General features: G+C 26.3%; 2 protein-coding genes across 2 annotated transcripts; one reads left to right on the top strand and one right to left on the bottom strand.

Annotated features, from left to right (window-relative positions):
- Positions 1–6,616: 6,616 nt before the first annotated feature.
- Positions 6,617–10,273, top strand: LOC149055821 (uncharacterized). The gene is made up of 2 exons (XM_089227519.1): positions 6,617–6,777; positions 9,889–10,273. The coding sequence occupies exons 1-2, from the start codon at positions 6,735–6,737 to the stop codon at positions 10,050–10,052; spliced, it is 207 nt and encodes a 68-aa protein (XP_089083645.1). The 5' UTR covers positions 6,617–6,734; the 3' UTR covers positions 10,053–10,273.
- A 1,393-nt stretch (positions 10,274–11,666) lies between these two features.
- LOC149055822 (bumetanide-sensitive sodium-(potassium)-chloride cotransporter-like) lies at positions 11,667–17,541 on the bottom strand (the record flags this gene model as incomplete). Its single annotated transcript, XM_089226956.1, has 12 exons — positions 11,667–11,851; positions 11,913–12,015; positions 12,418–12,542; positions 13,417–13,531; positions 13,635–13,738; positions 14,031–14,192; positions 14,272–14,510; positions 14,590–14,801; positions 14,883–15,018; positions 16,958–17,188; positions 17,257–17,445; positions 17,503–17,541. Coding segments are annotated over 12 exons (1,785 nt in total), but the record flags the coding sequence as incomplete, so codon positions are not given.
- Positions 17,542–18,027: the final 486 nt, after the last annotated feature.

Here is an 18,027-nt window from a genome sequence, read left to right on the forward strand (position 1 = left end):
TACATTAGGAAAAAAATAGTAAGTACCTAATTAATAAAATTATAAACAACTAATGGATAATGTCTTATTAAAATGATAATTTATTTCAATAAATCGCCTTATCTTGTATTGCATATTACTAAATAAATTATAACCTATACCATAATTTTTTCTAAGTATACAATATAATTTTCAATTTTCATTTAGACAAAATTAAATAAATTACAGTAACTCGTCTGATGTATCTTTTTGTATTCCAACATGTATACACTTTTATAATATATTATACATGTATTATTTTTAAGACGGAGCAAATTGTAATTTAACGGTTACGGTTATGTCACAAAACGTTGTTAAATTCGGTTTTTAATTGTTTTATTTTAAAATTTTTCCGTAACTAATTTCAGTTGGCACAGAACGAATATGATTATTTAAAATAAAATACAATACTAGCTGTGTTATATATTATTCACTATAATATCACATAATATATACCGCTAACTCGGGTAACGGGTCGGCATTTAACGGCCAATAGTTGGCAAAAACTTCAACCACTTTATAACTATTTTATGTTTATTATTTATATCACATTGTTACTTTGCATAATATAACACCTGTCACCTACTATTACTTTATAATTATTAATAAATGTTCTATAATTCCATTCAAGAGCAAAATTATGTCTATTAAATGCTTATTGAAATATTTGCTGAACATTGAACATTAATTTAAATCTCTACACTTATACAATATTCAATTCAAATTTCAATTCAAAAATGAAATCAATTTTGTCAAAAAGTGTTTTTTCCAGCGTTTCCCTAATTTTTTTTTTTTTTGTTTTTTTCAATTATTTTGAAAAGTACTAGTAATTGTTTACTTTTTGTCCCACACGGGCCACAATACTCCAATACTCCTAACGCTAGTATCCAATTTTCTATAAACCACTTTTAAACATAAATATTACAGCATTTTTCAACTCAACTTAAAAATTGTCATCTGAGTATCAGACACACACAAAAAAAAAAACATTATTATAAAACCTATACTTTCATCGATCCGCTCTAAAATAATATCCAGGTAAGATACATATCCATGTATATTTTATTATCTTCTACTTACAAAAGTGTAGCATATCAATTTAGGTTCATCAGTTAGTTTAGTTTGGTTAATCAATATAAAAGTGAACTAACCTATTGTCAAAAACTGATTTTAGTCTTTCGATATTTCAATTATTGTTTATTAGTGAGTTGCGAACATTTTAAAATTGTAATATTTTTCATCGCTTCAAAATTAAAATACTTACAGAAAAAAACATCTGAAGCCCAGTAAACACGGGACACGCGTCCAGCCTATTACTGCATTTAGTGGATCGTGGGCCGTGGCAGTATTTTTCACTGCATCGGTGTGTGCCTGTTCCAATAGAACACGTATGATGTTGTACAAATTTAATTTTATAATGGGATAATAGGATAATATGATAATATAGATCAATTAACTTAAATAAGAAAACAAATAGAACTAAACTCCAACCGCTTATGTAAACTGCAGCTTAACTTCCTTTAATCTGAATCCTCAATATTACACTTGTAACTTAAAAGACGATCGTATAGACAACAACAAACATGAATGTGACGTATGTTGGTCATACCTATTAATAAATTAATCATTATTTATCATTTTTAGTTGCTACTAAATATTCATTGTTAATCCCATCTGACTTTGGACTAATATAATTGAAGAAACTACACGTGTTCGCAAATTAATAAATAACACCTATTTGAGTACCCATACCATCTACCGATATAAAGTTTTTTTTTAAATTACAAATTTCCGTGATTCATAACTGAGAAATCACGAGGTAAATGTCTGTGGCGACTATGTCTATGTTAATAAATTAAACCCAATACGACTAGAACAGCGTTAATAGTATATTCAATATTGTGACTTGTGAGGCATGGTCAGACCTCAGAAGTGAGCTATTCAGTCGCTGGCAACGTTTGCGGCATGAGCCACGCATATTTTTTTTTTTGTCGCACCTCTGCCCCCATCAAAAACGGCTTTATCAATATCATGGTAATACACATAAATTAACTTTTCTCTCGTATCTCGATATCTATAGATTTACCTAAATGTTTCATATTATGTTACATACGTGGCAGCACGAGAGTAAACCACCTGTCACACCACTCACACCTATACTATCAGTTACTATGTTACTAGTTAGTATTAGGAAAATACTAATTACTAGTTAACGTATTTGATATATAATAGATAAAATGCATCGATACATTTATGTATGTGTAGTAATTTAATTTGAAAAGTAAGTGTTTAGCTGATATTTTCACTGAGTAGTGGGATTCCCATTTTAATGCCTACCGGTCGGAAAAATTATAGTTTATTGATATACACTGAACTGATAAAAGGTTTCGATAAGTTTCATCTGGAATCGAAAATTAAACTTTCAATGTAACGGTACAATAAAAAATATTTAACCTAGAACTAAAACAATAGTTTTAATTTGGAAAAATATATAATTACATTTAAAAATATAATACCGAATATTACGAAACCAATAGATATTAGCAAATAATACACTTTCTGTAATAAAAATGTTATAATACAGTATAACATAAAAAAATAATTTAAAAAAATCATAATTTAGATTTTAGATCATTGTAGTACAAATTTTAGTAAATTTAGCTTATCTCGTACACTAGAGGGACTTCGCTCATATTATTTAAATAAAAATGTTGATACATTTATGCATATATATTTTCAAGTTTTTCTTAGGCAGTCTAATCTTGTTTAAATGTAATTACATATTATATTAGGTATACATTTTTGTTAACAACAACTGTCAACTGTAGGTATTATCTATTATTTTATTGTACGTTTTAAATTTTGTGAGTTGTAAGTTAATGGCATGATAAATTACTCATCTAAAAACATCAAACAGTATAAATTATTATATAAATTTTATCAGATTAAAAAAAAAATCACAGATTTAACTTTGTTAATCAGTCGAAGTAACCATGTAAGTGCAATATTTGTTTTCTCTTTAAGACCCACACGCAACATAGATAAAACGCTTTTACCCTTTTTTTTATGATTTTTAAGCAATCTAAGAAAATCACCTATTACAAAAATTATAGAGGACAATATTTTAGAAGGTTTGACATGTATACCATATATTATACATACCATATATACCATATATACCATATATACATTATACATGTATGACCCTCAGTTTTATTTTTTTATTATTATACCTATGACTTAAAAAAGAAACAAAAAAAAGTTGTGAATTTAAATTATGTTTAAATTATTCTGATTTAATATTTATAAAAATCGATATGCGCCATAGCTCAAAAAAATAGTTCTCTAAAATTTTTGTAATAGATGATGTTAACTGAGATTACTCAAAATATACAAATGTATTATGTCCATGTTGCGCGAGAGAAAACAAATGGTGCGCAACGATTACCTACATCCTCTTATGAGGACACCAAATTTTGCGTCTCAGTGTCTCAGTCTCACAAACGGTCAACATTGCACATTTTTATTCAGCAATTCCAAGGTAAACCCTATCTAACCTTTAATACTAAGTAGAGTTGACCCATTAGTTATTTTTAAACTTAAAGCTAAGAACATTACCTGTATATAGGTACAGTATATAGGTATTCAAGTATAATGAGTACATAATTAATTTATACTTACATTTTATATTATATTATTCAAATATATTACGTTCATAAAATTCGTTAATTTAACATATCAATTACTATTTACTAACACATAAATTGTATTTGATACTATTAGCGCTTGCGTTTCGGCATTTGACTACAAGTCCGTGAAGTTTATATTTAAGTTAAATTTGTGGCATCTCATTCTAGGCTTTTTAATACTATTTCACTAATCTAGATTTGATTTTAAGTTGAAATTTTATTATTTATATAGAATGAAAAAAGAGTGCTTTGTATATACATGTCTAAAACTATAATATTATATTACTTTATGACTACGTTGAGTTACGATTGAATAATAAGATTATTTTAATTTAAGTAATACGCATATTATGGTTTAATCGTAAAAATAATTACGTCTCATTTCAAATCAAATGCAGCACTCTCTTTCCATTCTATGTTTTAAGTTAAAAATATATTATTTATTTTCCAACTGGCAACTATTCATAACAGAGTAAGATAGAGGGTATAACGTATACGTATAGTGGAGGTAACCATAATAAAGTAGATATTCGTGGTGGTAACTGACGAGTACCAATTTAATTTTTACATACATATTATTATTAAATTCTACTAATAATTCTAGTATTCTATATTCTAAAGTAAAGGAAAATCAATCGAATAGTCATATACTCATATACCATATTGTATAGATACAATTATATACACGATGTTAGCCAATAACCTTAGTTGTTGAAGCTTAAATAAATAAATAAAAAAAAATTATATACAAACATAATATATTCGAATTTATAATTTTATTTCAACATCATTAAATATGATATTGCATTACGTATACTAACTACAAATAATGAATTTTAATAAAAATATTCGGACTGGTTTAATATTTCCAAGAAACCTAATTATTTTTCCTTAATCGTTAATGTAAATTACTTACCTAAACTCGTACAGAAGCTCCCGTTTTTCCTCAACTTAATTTTAGTTTTTGGTACCTAATTATTTTTAAAGGCTCTTTACTACTCACTAAATCCAATTTTGAGCTAGAAACTCGCCTTAATACATTTAATTATCTATTTTGCTATCTATTATGTACACATTATAATTATATAATATGCTTCCACCACAAGTTGTTTATATAAATGAAACAGGTAAGCAATAATAATAAATAAAATAAAATGTAGGTAATATAATATGAAAAAAAGTGGCCAAGTTTGTGGCATTCTACTGTGCTTAAGTCATCGTCTGGGTTACAGTAATGCCGTAATGGATATGTTAATTTCGAATTCAATAATATAATTTCTTTGTATCACACGAACAATAACGGTTCTGAGAGAAGACGGTCTATTAGCCAATAGGCTACATTACTAAGTATATTTTTATTTTATGATATTATTGCTATTAAAGTGGTTTATTTTAGTATTAGCAATACTGTAGGCTGTAGCATGTAAGTTCAATTTATTTTTGCCGAAAACATCACATTTGAAAATGGCATTGTGTATATATACCTATAAAAATAACTATATACTTATATAAGAATAAAATCGTTTGAAGAGAAAACCATAATTTGTGGATGAATAAAATATAAAGTTTTTTTTTTTCAAAGGTAGTCAAAAAACTAACAAGGAATCTTAAATTACATTTTCAAATTATAAATATAAATACAATAATTTTTATAAATTTCTAATTTAAAATGATTTTACTCATTTTTTTGATTTTGATGAATATTGTCAAATATATTTTCGGTACATTTTAATTGGAAAATAAAAAAATAGTCATATATAAATATTTAGAGAAAAATTAAAGTGTCACGGATATTTGTTCTTGAGTTAATACAAAAACCAAATTGCTTTATTATGAAGAAAAAAAATCGTTCTTATTAACCTAAACAGTAAACAGTATATTATTCATATTATAGGCAGTATAAAAATGTCATGAACATTGAAGTATACCCACGTTTATCCGATTTTGAATTTTTTCATATTTTTTTTGTTTCTGATTTTTAAGATAAGTACTGTAAATATTTGATTTTTATCTCCCCAAAATATTAATTAGATTCTATTTCATATTACAAAAGTTAGGTATCGAAAATCAAATTATTTTTTTAAGGGGTAAAATTTTAATATTTAAGTTATGTTTTTTTAGGTACAAATATCACTGTAAAATCAATAAATTTAAAAAAAAATACATCTAAAATTTGAAAATTATTTTAAATAAGTATTTTATTATGTTATGTACACAATATATAAAATATAATATAGGTATGTATTTTTGTTTTGGACCAGAGAAATAATAAAAAATAGTAATTATGTATGATAATTTAGTACATGCCATGATATAACTAACTAAATATGTAATATATCATAAATTATAGAACATGCTATGTTATACGCATACATAATATTATAATGTGCAATCAGCATAAAGTATTATTATTATTTAAAATAAAAAAAAAACTACATAATGAATAATTAACTTAATTACTAGAGTTTGATCTTATTAAGTAATAATTTTAAACTACTATTTGCTTAGTAAATATAAACATTATAAACGTAGGTACGGGATTTACCTTTAACATTAACGATATCTGCAAGAATGCGTGATGTTTGAAATATTTTGAATATCTACTATATTACGGTCTTTTGAATACGTAATGTCATTATAAACTTATTATTAAAATATACATCATTAAAAATAGCACTTTCCTGTATCTAATTGCTGTACTCTTTGTCCATTAATAATAACGTTTAAAAATCTGATTTGCAATCGTTAATTATCTATTGGGAATTACCTGAGCATTTAACAACATACAAGAAACCATATTATTGTTGTTGTTGTGATCATTATGAGGTAGGTGGTAAACAATTATTATCGTTTAATAACTATTGTAGGAATATACTACCTATAGTACCTATGAATCATACGATCTGTGATATTTTTCCTATAAAAGAACAAGTATATAATATATAGTATACATAACCTTCCAAACGTCAATATCAACTCACTGTTCAAGAGTTAAAATAACGTTTAAACAACTCCAATAACATCAACATGAATCGCAACTTGTCTTTGTTTCTTTTGGTCGTCGCTGTGGGTAAGTACTAACTACATTTTTTTATTTAGCCCTATAATTATAGTGGTGCTATTATGTACTCACTTTAAAACGGGTGACAGCCGACATGTATATAGTATCATAGTATCATATTAGCATATCATACATTTTAACTGTTAACTTTTACTAAAAGTAGAAGCATCTACATAATTACTATTCTTTTTTTTTGATAACTAGGAAAAATCTACTTAATATAATTTAATTAAATAGAATTACTGGTTAGGTGCCCACCCTAATTTTTTTAATTAGTCTTTAATTATATAAGTACTCTGCAAAATATTTAAATTTATTATTACAAATAAAAGTATTTTAATCTAAACTTTTTAAAACTTGTGTTATAATTAACATTAATTGGAAATTTAGAAATAATTGTTGACAGTTTAGAGCTTGAGTAATAAATAATAATTTAGTCATTTAGTACTTAAATAAATACTATTTATTTTTATAGAAAACATTATATTTAAATTTTAAATGTATTAATATTTAAGTAAATAATTCAAAAAAATAATTTAAAAGTATCATCGGTGGCTACTTTTATCAAGTTGATTCATGTTTTTAGTTTATATTTTAGTTAATACTATTATTTATCTTTGAGATACAGATTGTGTATACAACAATAAAAAAAAAGTGTATAAATATTTGGTATACGCAAATTTAGGTGCTTAATATATTTTTACCATTAACTATTAAATATACTTTCAAAAATTAAGTTGAAACTAACCAAAAGTCCAAAAACATATAAAGTATAACCACTGGGTGTTAAGGAATTTATTTTTTCAAGTGTATTTTATAGTAAATATAATGATATCCATTTAACTCACATGCTATTGTAGAACTATTTTACATTTTTACGGATTGAATATTTAAAAATTAAAAAGTTATATTTATCATGGCATTACTTCAGCATAAACTTACTTTTATTTATTTTTGATAATATTAAACAATTAAACAAAATCTGTAACCAAATACTACAATATTGACACAGTGGTTGGAAATTGTACGATAATTTAAAACGACGCTATACTAATTTATTTGTAATGATTAACAGTGATGTTTCTATAGAAGTTACACGCACGAGAAATGAATATTTAGTGTAACGAAAATTGTAATTTTTACTAACATTTGGGTTGTATTATAAATTACAAATATTATGATAAAAAATTTAAAAGATTTTTCTGTTATTTCATAGCCATAAATTATTTCAAAAAATTTTGTGCGATTCACAATTTGTTACGATTATTTTCCTTCACCATCACCAGTCAGTAGTCACATTCCTAGATTTGTAGACACACATTTCGCATGCCATTGAAGAAAGAAAACTATCCATCTTCGTCGTAGAACTATGTGCAACTATTATATTGTTGAACATATATCAAAATACAAATGGGTGTAACTATAATAGGATTTAATAGCTACATGGACTAGGGTGTTAGAAAACCAAAGTTCAAAATAATTAATGTATAGAAGCTAGAAGCATCACCCACATGTCATTAAAAAGTTAAAAAAATTATAATATAATTTATTATGTTTGATAATTGCATAACACATAATTGGATTCGAATGTTCATTAATTTATTTTCATAATATCATTACCACAATCTGGTCGCACAATCGGTGCAAACTATTTGTGCCTATCACACCTTTTTTATAACCCACTTGCGCCCGAAATATTTTTAATAAAAATGTGTTAAACCCGTGCGACGTTGCCAAACTTTATTCTGGAATACAAGCAATACAAGCAATATTCTTAATACCTTATAAAGTCAAAACTATTGAACATATTATTTTTCCCATTTTAACTATTTTTAATTCTTACGTTACACTCATAATTATCGAATTTTTTATTATATTATGACGTGTGAAAAAAACAACAGTATTAATTTTTATAATAATTGCATGTACTTAACCATATATTGTATTTTAAATCATTTTATGTGAGATGAATTATGACTACAGTAAATCAAACTTAGTGTGAATTAATTAAGTGTTATTTAACATAGAATTCTTAAATTTAATGTTAGTTATTGTTATATTGACTAATCTTTTTAAACCCAAAATGTTAAAAAAATTATAAAATTTAAATTATAATCTTAAAGACAATTATAATTATTAAAGTACTAATAATTGTCTAAATAATAGATTATAATAATATAATCTACTAATCTACATAATTTAAGTATTTATTAAGATAAATATAATCTATAATAATAAGAATCACAACGACAACGTTGAATACGAAATGGGCGCATATATGGGTTATAAATCGGCAGGTAGCACCTTATCTTTCGCGCGCATCTGTCCATATCCCTCGGTGCGCAAGTGTACTACTCTGGGGTTCAAATAGGCTGTAGCGCCTGTAGCCACCACAATAATCTTCCTATTGTACACTGGGAAATTCAAAACATCCCAGCCACAAACATAATAGGTAATAACGAACAATGTACATTTGTAATATGTACTCTGTTCTGAGAAACAAACATTTCAGATTCATCACAGTAAATAGTAGTATCATATAGTTATAAGTAGCACATAAATACATTATATGTCACATAGTTCACAAAATACTATACTTTGAATTTTTTTATTCTATAAAATATTTGTACACACCCATTATTTTCGCATCAATTATGTTATTATCTCTAATTTTCTTGAGAGAACTACCTAGGTAGTTCCCTTTTTATTTTCTATAGTTGGATAATTTATTTAACAATCTATTTTTAGTATATTAAATACCTGTATAAATACATCATAATTAATCATCTTATGAATTAATTCCAAGGCAGTTTTTTTTTTGCTTATGCAAGGGTTTGAATTTTAACCAAAAAGGGCAAAGGACGTCTACAAAGGCACAAAACGTCTATATGGGGTTAAGTATATTGTTCAAGAAGTTCAGTTCCCAATACCTCAGTTACGCCAATGATAATATTCCTTTCTATATATAATTTATTGTTATTATGATTATTATTATTAATTATTATAATATATAGAGAACTAAAACTATTTTGCAAACTTAAAGAATATTGACACTTTGTCCGTACAATATAAGAATATATGAAAGTACATTGGAATAATAATTTTGTTTTTAATTTTTAGTTTTACTGGTCGCAGCCACAACGATCGATGCCGAGTGTCGCTGGCTCGACTGTCATGCACATTCAGCCGGAGACTGGTGCAACATACTCGGACCCGGCTGGAAGATCAAAACTTGGCGAAGGTGTAACGGGTTGATGGGAAAATCTGAACAGTGTTGCAAATGATGAAATCAATATTATTTTTTTTTTTTCATTACATATTATATGACTCTGTAGGACCATCTACATATTTGATACCAGCGCACAATATTAGTTTTAAGACGCATTTACTTAATTTCATTATTACTGGTATAAACAATTATTGATTTATTACCTTATTAGAGTTTTGTAAATTGTAATTATCTTTTTTTATGAATAAAAAACAAAAAATATATTTCACATAATAATTCTGTACCATTGATTTTTTGGAACCACCATATTTGTTAATTATAGTTCCAGACCAACAAGGATACAACTTCATAGATTTAATCACCAACAGAATTAATTCAAGTGTTTATTGACTATTGTCAAACCCGCCTTAAATTTGTTCAACAAAATGGTTTCTTATATATATTAGGTTTCATAAAAAAAGGTATCTTAATTTCATTTTCATTTAATTTAATCGAAGTTCCAAAGATGTACTATTTAAGTGACTTGTTATACTGTCTACTGAGTGAAAATCTGAACATTTTAAAATTTAAATAAAAGAATCAATATTAAACGATATCAAATGTTATTTGCATTATAAATATATATATAATTAATTTCATAATAAAATAACAAAAACCAATGATTGAATAATTTCTAAAGCTAATAATAGATATTAATAAGTATTTATCTTTTGATTGTTAAAAAAATAGCAAAATAGCATTGTCGTTTACAATGACAAAAAGTAGATTTAATAGGGTTGCCAACTGTCCTACATTGGGGAGGATTGTCCTACATTTCTTTGAATTGTCCTACGTCCAACAATACTATAAATTTTTGTAGGACAATCCTACATTTTACGAAAATACCTATTTACTCGTATATTGAACATAATGAATTTTCTTTTTATATTTTTTTTAATCTTAAATCGTGGTAATCTGTGATAATCTAAGAGACCTATAACCATATTGTTCTGTTATTTTAAATATTTAAATATGTATTTACTATTAATTTTCATGATATACTATATGTTGAATTCTCTAAGTCAAATATTCAAAAGAGTCAATAAGCAATTCAATAAAAGTGATATAAATATAGTGTATTAGTCTTAGATGTATATTTTTTTTCATTAAATCATAATATAATTATGGCGCATAGCGGGAATGGAAATTGTTTATATGTACATATAACCATTAACCAGGATAAATTACCATATTAGTTGTCCTTTAATTTTTTACTTTGTACCCCCCCCCCCCCACCATCAACCACTAAAAAAAATCCTGGCTATGCCACTAAAACTATGGTATATAAATTGGATATGAAAAAAATTGTCCTACATTAAACAATTTAAAAGTTGGCAACCCTAAGTAGATATGACTCTTAAAATGTATGTAAAGTATACAAATTCAATCTCAGTGGTACTAACTGGTACAAATAATGGTGCACTTAATGAAAAATAATAATATTTATAGAACTCGTTGTTCAGTAATAGCAGTGCTTATGTTGCGGTAACATCATCCTGGCACCCCAGAAAAAATTGTTTGGAAAATATCAACTCTGGAAACAGTTGTACTATAATCTATATCTTGTATATAGCACAATAGGTAGGTAGATGCCTATTAGTTATTATTGAAAAAGAAAAATGTTCAAAAGTGCATACATAAATAAAGTATAATCTATGTATATTAGATATATATATATTAATGATTTAAGAATTGACGGCAAGAACTTGCTCTGTACTTCCATTGATTATAATACACGGTGGCAATCCTCTAGTAATCGTTTCCATCCAACACATGAATAATATATTGATACCCTCATCATCTTTTGGAGTCGTTCTGGAATTAATTTTTTTAAATCAATCTTTTATATAAAAATAAACTTAAATAATATACTTACAAGATGATAAGATCAGAACTAAATGAATGTAATTCAATTAAATCTCTTAAAAATAACGTATCAGAAATATGTTCTGTTTGTAATTTGAAATCATCCTGATTGTCTGAAAAATAAATTCAAATTATTATATAAAGTAATTTTTGCTTTTTGAACGGTTGATTAATTAATTTCATAAATAACTGGGATCATTGGTGGGTAATTTTTGGTCAACCACAAAATTTTTAAAAAAGGCCCCTGCATGAAATAAAAGGCTCCATTGCCAAAATAGGGATGAGAGCCCACCAGGAAATTTCCATTTTCCTGGTAAGCTTATCCGCCCTTAACCAGACTTTTAAATAATAAAGAATTTTTAGTTAAAATACGTGCAATATAAAACATTTTTAACCTGTTATTTGTAAATACACGGACCAAAACTCATAATATAGAGAGTTTTATGATAATTTTACATATAATGCCTATATAATATATCATAGATAATTGACATATAACAATGAGTTTATGTTACCTTTGGAAGCTGCGCATGCCAATAAAGAATTGAAATATGCCATCATTGTAGTACCAGTGTTTTCTTTTAAAATTATATCTATGTAGTCAAAATCTATTCGATACAGTGATAGCAACTGTTCTAATCTAAAATAAAAATAAATGTGTATTTATATATATTTATATTTATTTTTTTGGCTTTATATTTAATTATACTTATGGGAAATAATCTATAATATCATAATGTGTCATGTTCAATTTAATAATTATTAATTTTTGGACATTTAAATTAGGTAAAACTATAATATAGTGAATAATTTTCCAAAACAGTTTGCATTGTTATTTATACTTATTACTTGAAAATGAAAATATTTTAACCAAATTTCTGAAGAAAAACAAATAAGATATAATTATCGGAAAATGGAAATTATTAACCAAAATAATATTCTTATAGAAGACTTAATATAAAGTGGACAAAAAGTAAAAACTTAACTAATTATTCATTCCGGGAAAAAACTCTAATTTTTATTCATATTATACAATTCAGTTTCTTAAGTATTAATTTATGTCTGGCTGCTTATTTCGTAATTAAGCTGTGTATTAATTATCAAGTCATATCATATAAGCTATTTGGTAGGTATCGTAACAAACCAGTAATACACACAGGATTATTTTGTTAAGAAGTTGTGCTAACAATAATTTTTCATAAATTACTATTAATACTGTATAACGGAGTGGTAACTTTCATGAAGAAAGATTAAATTTCTTATTTAAGGGGGAGGGGAGTTTTAATCACTTAACGATTTCCCATACAGTACAAGCCACAGATGTTTATTGTACATATTTGATTTCTAGATTTTATATACCTACACAAAATAATGTAATTAAAAATAATAAAAAATAAATTTCAATAATTATTTAGTACTATGAAAACAATATATCTCTGGAAAAAGCGTAATAAATATGTACCTACTTTAATTACTAGTTAATTGAACATTTTTCATAAAATCATAATTTTTACTTGTTTTTTTCTTCCGACAAACACTCAACTTTGTTTGTAACTCCAAAAATTCGAAATTTACAATTTTTCCACGTAATACTATGTTTTAATATAAATGCAATGATCAACGATAACCCTAAATACAATTTGAAAACAGTTTTTTTACTTCAACAAGTTGTCTACATTAATATTTAAGATAATTTACTTTAAAAATAAGTATACTTATTTAATATATCGACCGCCATCGTTGTACAGCCACCACACATCTACAGTCCCATTATTTCGTTTCTTCGTCTCGAATGAAAATTCCTCATTGTTTATTTTAACATAGCAATCATCCGACCTGAAAATATTTTCCTAGATTATATTTCAATCTTTCTATTATTAGATAAATCCTATTATTTTAATAATGAACAACATTCGAATACTGAGTTCGGCTAAAGCCTGATACACCTAGGATATAAAATGTCAAAACTTATAATTAAACAAGTTATGAAAGCTCACTCTACGAGCGTGCTGAATTCCGGTTTCTAAACGAACGGACGGACTGAGTATTTCAGCAACTCAACATATGTTTAGAAATTTAAAACTTTAATGAATAAAACAATTTAAATAATATTTTAAGATATTTATACTTTTGTTGATTTCCAATATTTTGACTTGATTGCGTTTCGCACGAAATATCTTCGTTGCGATCTAAGTGATTAAAGTCACGAATTAACAAATTCTGAAGATCATAACCCTCGGTTGATGACACACGAACCACGATTGTTGACATGTCATTCATATTTACAACAGTAATAAGGAATTATTAATTTCAACATAACATGTTAAATGTGTGGGTTTTTACTGTAAAACAATTAAGATTATACTTACTTGAAAATATTTAAATAAGTTTGAAGGTCTTGATACGGACAATTTAACCAATCGGACTTGTATCCAATCATTGTTATATTTGGTCTTAATTGTCCATGTCCACAGCTATATATCATATGAGTTGCTAAATCCAATTCTAAGTTATCAAGGACAACATATAGGGATTTGATTCTAGAACTCCTCAACCATTGATACCCTTTGTCAATGCATATTTTCTTTTGTCTCGGTGTCATTGATATCTTTAAATATATATATTCATTATGTTATTATAGTAGTTATATTATGTTACACATTTTATCATTTTTTGTTATATCTAACCTTTTCAACGCTGACACACATTTGAACACCGTTATTCTTTGTGATCAAATGAGCTAAGGATACTAACTTTTTCCTTGACTCAGGATTTCCAGAAAACACTATTAAATTAGGTAAATAGTTTTTAATATGGTATTTTATAGTATCGGCCTTGTACAAGCTTCTTATAATCGTTTTAATTTGTTGTATTTTCATAGAAGAATCGCGTTTCTTTACTTTAATTGAATATAATTTTTATTATTGGAACTATCGATTAATTTATTAGTTAGGCTCGTAATATATGTAATTTAACAAACCTTCATTTTTTATACGAGCAATTATATATATAACACATACAGCAAAAGCAATAATTAATGACTGTTTTGTATTAATAAATATCATTAATGAAATACAGATAACAGCTGCAGCAAGACTTATCCATTTGTTATAAATCTAAAAACACAATTAATTAATATGTTATTGTTATAAAATATTAATGTCCGTAGTGAATTATAGCTATTTAAATCTACAATATACAATCCGCACTCAAAGACGCACTCGGGACCAAGACAAGAAAAACCATTACAAATTGCATCAAGTTGGCCAATCTCACAACGAACATATAACACAACGGATCAACAACGCCACATTAAAACAATGAATATGTAAATTAAATTTTTAATGTAAAAAAATCAAATTTCTTTTAACTAATTGTTACCACTAGACATGTAAACCATTGTAGGCTAATAAACCTTGTATTTGAAGCCTTAAAAAAATAAAAAAATATTCAATCATTTACGAGATATTTTCTGATCATCTCAATTGTCCTCACCAGGCCAATCATGCTTATGTTACTTCAGATCTTAGACCTCATAGTTTACTTGATAATTCTAAAACTTTTTATTGTCATTATCAAATCCATATCTGGCATAAAATCTATTATACACTATTATAATCACTGCTGTGTTCAATATTCCAATAACTCCATACTCAATAAACACCTTATACATTAACTATTGTTTATCTATCTTTATATATACCTGTTTATTCCGTATAGTTATAATCTGTAAATATGGAGTTATTTAATACTTCTTGTAGAAATCTTAAAAATATATCTTCTCTCTTCTAGTGGGCGTTTAGACCTTAAACACCAATATATTCCTTTAATCCTTAATTATAAACAAAAAAAATTTTATGATTTTTCAGCTTCAAAATTACTTGCAAATTTTCGCATTTTCGACAGATTTCGTAAAAATTTGAACTATAAACGCTTGTAAAAAAAAATTGTGCCTATGTATTCTTATGATTTTTTATTCACTATAAGAATAACCTATGACGAACTTTGTATTAAATTTTCAAGTATTTTGATAGGGCCAAAAAGTTTTTATCGACACATCAAAAAAAAATTTTCAGAAAAATTGAAAATTTCAGTCGTCTATAAATATCTCAAAAAAAGTCAAAATATTTTGAAAATTAAATCATGTAAAGAAAATGCCAATCTAAATAACTGATAAAATTTTCAAGTATATACGACTTATACTTTAGGGAATAATAACAAATATTTAAAATCGTTTCAGGATAAATCGTTATCGTTACGCTATTTCGTAAAAATTTAAAATTCAAACGCACTTAAAATTTTTCCTATAATGATACTTCGAGTTTTCTCTATAGCTACTTATGGAAAACTTATGGAAAACTTAGTGTTGTATTTTTAATCCTTAGTTATAAACTTAGTTATGCACCAAGGATCTTCACTTTTACATCGGAAACCACCCCCAAAGTTTGAAATCGAAGCATTATTTCGACTAGTTATGCTGTACACAGACACAAAAAAAACACACACACACATCATTGTAAAATCAATACATTCATCACTTCGTTCAGAATCTAAAATATAATTTTCTGAAAATGATAATCTATTTCTAGACATTTTATTTATTAAGTATTAATTAATAACACTATTTATTACTTGTTATTCATTAAAACTATAATAATATTCTTTAATAAAAATGTTGAATATTTTCAAATTTAAAAAAATCAAGTTTCTCTTGAAATTTAATCAAATATTATTAATTATGGCTAACAATTACAAATTAGTATAAATAAAATATTATTATGTAAATAGTACGTAAACAATAGTACGGCCGCCAAAACTAGACGGACGACCGTTGCGCTTCAGGCTACTGATTTCATGTAAGCCGAGGGTTTTAAACGTATTATTTATTAAATGAATAGTTATCATCGCAACTATGTTTCATCTGTTTTATGAAAAATGTTGTGTATCCGTGCAACATGTACTATATTATCATATAAGGTAACATCAAAAATAGCTGGCAATTTGCCACTATATGCGCGCGACGGTCACCCTCCTAGTTTTGCTGGCCGTACTTTACCCTTTTTTACCTATAACAATACATATTAATAAGAAAATCATGGAACGATAGGGTCGGTTATTTTTCCCATAGCCTTTCGCTAAATATTTAATAAGTGGAAATACATCATCTTGTCCCATTATTTGTAATAACTTTGGTACAAATATTAATGTTGATATAATATTACTAATAGAAGCTGCAATACAAGCTAAATCTATAGAAATCGGCCATAAGGAAATCGTTGTATAGTACTAAAAACACAAGAAAATAAATGTTAATTTCCATGCTTGACAAGTATACACATTAATTAAATGTCTACATCGTGGCTCAATCCTCCATAGCAATTTCTATAGGAACAATTTGTAAAAGAACCATCATGTAATTCGGTTTCATTTCCACTAGCTTCTCTCAATTGAACCGATCCAGGTATTACTGTTAATAATATATACGTAGTTGTAGTAATAAGTATTGATAGTAATGTTCCTTTTGGTATTGAAGTACTAGGAACCTAAATAAATATTAAGTTTATGCTCTCTTGACGAATTAATATTATTTTGTGTTTTACTTCAAGATCTCCCGATGAATATTTAACTCCAGCGTGAATTTAAAAAAAATTAATAATGATCGAAGATTGCATATGCCTATAAATAATTCTACTTAAATCGAAATTGTGTGGAAAACTGATTGTGCGTAAAATTTCCCATTTTTTCCTTTTTTAACTTTTAGTTTGTTTATTCCGATTATTTAGAAAAATATTAAGAATTTTTTACTTTTGACCCCCCAAAGTACCAACTTGATTCACTTTCTGATCGAACGAGGTACTTGAAGTCAAAAAATCGAAGCACTTTTACTGCCCCAAAACGTGATGAACTGAAAAAATTTTTTTTGAAAAACACACATCATGGTAAAATCAATACATTCCTCGCTCCACTCAGAATCTAAAAAAACATAGAAATAATAGTTGGGTACATGCTAACTGCTCTTAATATCATATGCAATCAAAATAAAATACTAATAATATTGCTTGATAATAAGAACACCAATAGGTGTAGAGATTTTCCTATTTAAAAAAAAATAAATGAATAGAAAC

Source organism: Diuraphis noxia, unplaced genomic scaffold, assembly GCF_037042655.1.
Source record: "Diuraphis noxia isolate RWA-SAM2 unplaced genomic scaffold, SU_Dnox_SAM2 contig0004, whole genome shotgun sequence".
Taxonomy (NCBI): Eukaryota; Metazoa; Arthropoda; class Insecta; order Hemiptera; family Aphididae; genus Diuraphis; species Diuraphis noxia.